Source organism: Geospiza fortis, unplaced genomic scaffold (assembly GCF_000277835.1).
Source record: "Geospiza fortis unplaced genomic scaffold, GeoFor_1.0 scaffold494, whole genome shotgun sequence".
Taxonomy (NCBI): Eukaryota; Metazoa; Chordata; class Aves; order Passeriformes; family Thraupidae; genus Geospiza; species Geospiza fortis.
In genome coordinates, this window is record NW_005054691.1 from 111,590 (window position 1) to 118,375 (window position 6,786).

The following is a 6,786-nucleotide window of genomic DNA, read 5'->3' on the forward strand; positions in this document are numbered from 1 at the left end:
CCCTGGGTGTCACTGCCTGGAGCCAGGGGACCCCTGAGTGTCACTGCCCGGAGCCAGGGGACCCCTGAGTGTCACCACCCTGATCCAGGGGACCCCTGAGTGTCACCGCCCCGACCCAGGGGGGATCCCACAGCCCCAGCCCCGCATTCCAGCCAGGGTGGGAGGGTCACCTGGGGTCGGGGCGTTCTGGGACTTGAAGAGGCCGACGACGCCCTTGCCGTGGAGGCCCCCGGAGCGCAGGAGCACGGCCTTGGTGCGGGAGTTCCTCCAGCACACCACGGGGAAGCGGCTCTGGCGGTAGCAGCGCGAGATCCGCTGGATGGTGTTGTCCTGGATGCTCTGCGGCACGATCAGCAGCCCGGGGTAGCTGTGGACACAAACCCCGGGATGGCACGGCTCTCCTGAGCTGCCTTCCTTGGTGCTTTCATTATTGCTGAGCTCCACCTGGAGCCAGCACTGATCACCCTTCCCCACACTGCCGACTGCTCCTTGGATCATCAAATCACAACTCTGAGTTGGGTAACACCAACCCTGACAGGCTGCACTCAACAAAGCCTGAGGGAGTTAAAGGCTGGACACCTAGGAGCCAGAATTCATGGCCCTCCAAGGACACCAGGGAGCCACTAGGACTCATGGTCATTGAAGGACACAATCGAGTGACCAGGACTCATGGTCATCCAAAGACACATTAGAATGACCAGGATTTATGGTCATCCAAGGACATGTTGGAGTGACCAGGACTCATGGTCATCCAAGGACACAATGGGATGACCAAGACTCGTGGTCATCCAAGGACACATAGGGGTAAATGAAGACAAAGGAAACACTAACAAAGACACTCCAGTCTCAGTGCTGGAAACTGCCCATGTGGGAAAAACATGATAAAAGCACCGGAAAATTCAGACTAATCACGAGAAGTGAAAAATCAATAATCAGTAGAGGGCAGAACAGCGATTAATGAAGAGGACTGGGCAACTTGGAACCAATGAACATTGGCTGAAAATGTATCAATAAGTGAGAAAGTCATGGGGGGGTCCAGGCTGGGAGCGGTTGGCCAAGGGCAAAGCCGTGCTGGCACCAGTTTTATTGATCCCGGTGGCTCTGGGTGTCCTGGTGACACCAGCAGGGACCAGCAGGGCGGGCTCACCTGCGGCAGATGGCGTACATGCGGTTGACGGTGGAGATGCGGAAGGGCTCGTTCTTGGAGCGGGTCAGGCTGCTGCTCAGCGTGCCCAGCCCCAGGCGCTGGTAGTCCCGGCAGCAGGCGCGCTCCACCACGTGCGTCATGGTCATCTTCTCCGACGGCCTCATGGTGCTGCTGGGCGTCAGGGTGCTCCTGTCCAGCTCCTGGGGCACTGCGGGGACACGGCGGGGCTGGCACACCTCGGTGCACACACACCGTGTCCCAGAGCAGCAGGAGGAGATGGATGGGTTGGAGCAACGTCCCACCCTGCTGCTGTCACCCGTCGGCCCCAGGAGATTCTCCAGCCAGCCCAAGACGTCCCTCGGTGCTGGGCTCTCTGCCTGGCCACCACCAGCAGCCAAGGGCTGGGACAGCACCGGGAACCAGGAGATGCTCCCACCCTGCTCCCACCGCAGGGACACCGTGACTTCTCGCAGGTGCCACTGCTCCCTGGCCTCCCCAGCGTGTCCCCAACCTGAGATCTCGTCCTCGTTGTCCTCGGGGAAGTGCTGGCTGCCCCGCTGCTCCCAGGCTGGAGGCGTGTACTTCTTGCGGGTCACGTACTGCCGGCCGATCGTCCTCTTGGCGTTCTTCACCAGGTTCTTGGACAGCGTCCTGGGCACACGGAGGGACAATGCTGTCACCCAGGCAGCCAGAGCCAGGAGCAGCCCTCAGCCCTGGTGGTCACTGTCACACGGGAGGGGACGGACGTGTCACCTGCCAGCGACTTGGCCCTGCAGGAGCCCCAGCACCTGCCATTCCCAAGGGATTTGGGGAGCTGGGATGGGGCAGTGCCCCACCCTCCGGATCAGAGCTGCCACAGGCTGAGCTCCAGCTCATCCCAGGGGAGGAGGGCTCCAAATCACAGCAAGGGACAGGGATCCAGCACAGGGACCTGGGGACCCACCACAGGGACCAGGGGATCTATGGCAGGGTCATTGTCAGCCAAGCCTGGGCTCAGGGCTGCAGGACTGTTCCCCAAGTCACCCAGTGCTGCAGGACAATGTCCTTGAGTCACCCAGTGCTGCAGGACCATGTCCCCAAGTCACCCAGCACTGCAGCACTACATCCCTAAGTCACATAGCACTGCAGGACCGCGTCCCCAAGTCACCCAGTACTGCATCCCTGAGACACCCTGTGCAAAATCAGTGTCCTCAAGTCACCCAGCACTGCAGGACAATGTGCCTGAGTCACCCAGCACTGCAGGGCCATGTCCCCAAGTCACTCAGCACTGCAGCACCGTGTCCCTGGGCCACCCAGGCCACTGGAACCCCTACTGTGGGACACCTCAGGCAGGGGATGGCACCACAACAAGCTCCCACTTCCCAGTGTGACCTGTCCTTCCCAGTGGGACTGTGTGGGGCTGGGGACACTGCAGGACAGGGGACACCTGCAGCTCTTTGGGCTCCACAGCTCCCTGCCAGGAGGGGACAGCCGGGGGGGTTGGGCTGTGCTCCAGGGAACAGGGACAGGAGCAGAGGGAACGGCCTCAGGGTGGATACTGGGGAAACTCCTCCTGGAAAGGGCTGTGCAGCCCTGGCACAGGGGTGGAGTCCCCATCCCTGAAGGGATTTAAGAGCTGTGTGGATGTGGCACTTGGGGACATGGGCAGTGCTGGGAATGGCTGCAGTCATTGTCCCACAGGGCTTTTCCAAGCCTAAGGATTCTCTGATCTCCAGTGACAAAAACCTGCACCAGGATGGGTCTGAGCAAGGAGGGCTCAGCTTCCTGTGTCCCCTTCCCGGAGTGTCCCCAGCCCAGCGGCTCTGCCAGAGCAGGGACAAGAGGGGGAGTCCCAGAGGCACATGCAGGTGTGATCCCCCCTCCTGGCACAGGTACCTGAGCGAGGGGTTCTTCTCCTTGGCCTTGGGCTGCATGGCCTGCTTGGGGGACTGGCCCACGGTGAAGGCGAAGGTGCCGCGCACGTGCTGGGGGTAGCGCAGCTTGTGCAGGTGCTTCCGGAAGATCTCGGCGCTGTCCGAGGCCACCTCCTCGTCAAAGGCGATCTTCAGCAGCTGGGGAGGCACAGGTGAGGGGTGACAGGGGGGTCAGGCCAGGGACAGCCCTTTCCATTGATCAGGGCAGGGCTTGGATCCACTCAGGAGCACCATGGGCACAGGCTGGACTGAGAGCCTGCCCTGCCTCTCCCTGGATTCCCATTCCCTTTCTTCTGTCCCATTCCCTTTCCCCTGTCCCATTCCCTTTCCCCTGCCCCATTCCCTTTCCTATCCCATTCCCTTTCCCCTGCCCCATTCCCTTTCCCCTGTCCCATTCCCTTTCCTCTGCCCCATTCCCTTTCCCCTGTCCCATTCCCTTTCCTGCTGGAGTCCCCACTCCTGCTCCTGGGTGTCCCTGCGCACGGCAGGTTTGGGAGCTCTCTCCCAGCACGAGGTCCCACCTGGAATGTGCAGGAGCGCAGCTGCAACCCCTCCTGGATGAACTGATCCGCCTGGGCCTGGATACTGATCTTCTTCTCTTTGGTCAGCGAGGCGATGGGGAAGGACCGGATCACCACCTGCTCCCCCACTGGACACGGGACAGAAAGGGGTCAGTTCATCCCTGCCCCAGCCACAGGCAGGGCCAGGCCACCCCAGGCCACCCCCAGTGTCTGTCCCATCACAGACATGGGTCCATGGGACACAGCAGCCAGAAACAACCAACCCCTGATCCCCAGGGATCACTGACCCTGATCCCCAGGGATCACTGACCCTGATTCCCAGGGATCACTGACCAGCCCCCTGATCCCCAGGGATCACTGACCCTGATTCCCAGGGATCACTGACCAGCCCCCTGATCCCCAGGGATCACTGACCCTGATTCCCAGGGATTACTGATCAGCTCCCTGATCCCCATGGATCACCAACCCTGCTGCCCAGGGATCACTGACCAACCAACCCCTTGACCTGCAGGAATCACTGACCAGCTCCCTGCTCCCCAAGCATCCCCAACCATCCCTCTGACCCCCAGGGACCCCCACCCCCCTCTCCTGAGGCCGCAGCCCCTCACCCAGAGGGTCGGTGGGGGTTCCCTTGAAGATGATCCTGTAGGTGGTGAGGAACACGGCTCCCTCTGCGGGGAGCAGGGGGGGCCCCCCGATGCTGCCCCCGGCCCCCTCCTCGCGCCCGTCCGGCATCAGGTACACGCGGAGCCCCTCCATCACACACTCCTCCCCCAGCAGCAGGTTGGGCCGCAGCAGCTTTGGCTGGGGGAACACTGGGGGGCTCAGGCCCGTGGGAAGGGTCTCACAGCCCCCCTGGTTCTGCTCCCAGCCCAGCAGGGCATTCCTACCTTCTGGATGGGAGGAAGCCTCTTGCTCTCCCTGTGCACGGCATCCAGGGTCTCGATGTGCATCTGCACGATGTCTGTGGGACAGGGGGTGAGTCCTGCCCTGCCCAAATCCCACCTGTCCTGCCCAAATCCCACCTGTCCCTGCCCGAATCCCACCGTGTCCCTGCCAAAATCCCACCTGCCCTGCCTGAATCCCACCCTGTCCTGCCTGAATCCCACCCTGTCCTGCCCAAATCCCACCGTGTCCCTGCCCAAATCCCACCCTGCCCTCTCCCGCTGTTCCTGCCGGATCCCCGTGGCCACCCCGGTGTCCTCACCCGGGATCATGACGTGCAGCCCCTTGAGGTGCTCGTTGGTGACGCCGCTCTCGGTGCACACCTTGTCCACGAAGCGGTTGATGAACCTCACCACGGAGTTGGCCACGTCCGAGCTCTCGGCGTCCTCGAAGCCGCTCTCAGTGTCGTAGCTCTCGGCCACGCTGCCCGCGATGCTTCCCGAGGGAAACGGGGACGGGTCAGCCCGGGACAGCCCCAGCCAGGGACCATCCCTGCACGGACCCGGGAGAGCTCCCACTCCTCATACGGTCCCAGGAGAACTCCCACTCCTAGTAAAAACCCAGGAGAGCTCCCAGTGCTGACACAGACCCAGGAGAGCTCCCACTCGTGACAGAAACCCAGGAAAGCTCTCACTCCTGGAAAAAGCCAGGAGAGCTCCCTCTCCTCATAGGAACACAGGAAAGCTCCTACTCCTGATGATCCCAGGAGAGCTCCCAGTGCTGATACAGATCCAGGAGAGCTCCCACTCCTCATAGGAGCACAGGAGAGTTCCTACTCCTGATATGATCCCAGGAGAGCTCCCACTCCTCATGGGAACGCAGCAGAGTTCCTACACCTGATATGATCCCAGGAGATCTCCCACTCCTGACAGAGGCCCTGGAAAGCTCCCTCCCACTCCTGACAAGAGTCCAAGACTGTTCCCACTCCCAGCATGGACCCAGCAGAGCTCCCACTCCCAGAAACCCCCCTGGGCGCCACAGTCCGCCTCAATCTTGACATAACCCTGGAATCCCAGCATGGCTGGGATTGGAAAGAACCCTCACGGGGGTCCCACCCCCACAGGGAGCAGGGACATCTTTCCCTGGCAGCAGCCTGGCCCACCCCACGAGCTGTGTCCCAGCTCGGGTCACCGTGGTGTCCCCAGCACCTGTTGGTGACGAAGCTGTTGCTGACGCTCTCCACGTCGCCCAGGCCGGAGCTGCGCAGCAGGCGGTTCTTGCTGGTGTCCAGGGGCAGCAGCAGGTAGCTCATCCTGTTGGCGTAGTGGATGGCCTGGCTGAACACCGTGCTCTCCTCCTTCTGGATCAGCTCCTGCTGCTTCTCCCGGCTCATGGTGGGCCACAGCCGCAGCTGCTCCGACGCGATCTCCAGTGCCGACTTGGCCTCCTGCGGCTCCTCCGCGCTCTCCTGGGGCAGGGGGAAGGGATGGGGCTGGCTGCATGGACAGACCCACAGGGATCTCCCAGAACTGGGGTGCAGCCCCTCGTCCTCAGCTGAGCAGGCAGCTGGGCTGGGATTGCCAGAGCAGCTGGGGCTGCCCCTGCATCCCTGGCAGTGCCCAAGGCCAGGCTGGACACTGGGGCTGGAGCACCTGGGCCAGTGGGAGGTGTCCCTGCCATGGCAGGGGTGGCACTGCAGGGGCTCTGAGGTCCCCACCCAATCATTCCATGATTCTCCAACTCCATGATGAGCCCCAGCCCTTTGGGAAGAGCTCTCCTGGGCCACCCTCCCACCTGCTCCGTGTGGTTCTCCTCGGCGCTGTCCAGGTAGAGGGCCCGGATGTGGTTCTGGACGTCACAGTAGAACATGGCCTCCCAGAACTGGATGTTGGTCCACACCACGTGCTCCTGCACGCAGCTGTAGGCAAACTGGGTGATGCCAGGGCTCAGTTTCTGTGGAAGGAGGTGGAAAAGGTCCATCTGCACACAGCCTTTGTGCTGAGCTCTGCACTCAGGTGTCCCTGCTCCTCCGACTGGCCACTGGGAAAACCCTGGGCAGGCAGGAGGGATGTCTGCACCAGAGCCCCTCCAGCATTCCCTGAAAATTCTCTTGCTCAGAGCCCACCCAGAGCCAGAGGCTCATCCCAGCCCAGCCTGACCAATGGGATCAAGCTGGCATTCCAGAGCAACCCCCTTCCCACAGGTGTTCCAGCCTCCCCGGGAGCCTCAGGCCAGTCTGGGCTGGGTGGAACGTTCTGGGCAGGAGCCGTAGGCTGACAAGCCCTGAGGGGACACCCCCCTGCAGCCTCTGCCCCCTCTC

General features: G+C 62.3%; 1 protein-coding gene across 1 annotated transcript in view; it reads right to left on the reverse strand.

Moving 5' to 3' along the window:
* Window positions 1–6,786, reverse strand: part of SBF1 (SET binding factor 1) — a gene marked incomplete at its 5' end in the record, with an annotated part of 34,497 nt that overhangs the window by 7,502 nt on the left and 20,209 nt on the right. Inside the window, 10 exons of the mRNA XM_031065165.1 lie at window positions 171–367; window positions 1,148–1,355; window positions 1,659–1,798; window positions 3,023–3,198; window positions 3,582–3,709; window positions 4,190–4,385; window positions 4,472–4,545; window positions 4,789–4,961; window positions 5,675–5,934; window positions 6,261–6,427. Coding sequence (XP_030921025.1) covers window positions 171–367; window positions 1,148–1,355; window positions 1,659–1,798; window positions 3,023–3,198; window positions 3,582–3,709; window positions 4,190–4,385; window positions 4,472–4,545; window positions 4,789–4,961; window positions 5,675–5,934; window positions 6,261–6,427 — 1,719 coding nt within the window. The remainder of the gene's footprint in view (window positions 1–170; window positions 368–1,147; window positions 1,356–1,658; window positions 1,799–3,022; window positions 3,199–3,581; window positions 3,710–4,189; window positions 4,386–4,471; window positions 4,546–4,788; window positions 4,962–5,674; window positions 5,935–6,260; window positions 6,428–6,786) is intronic.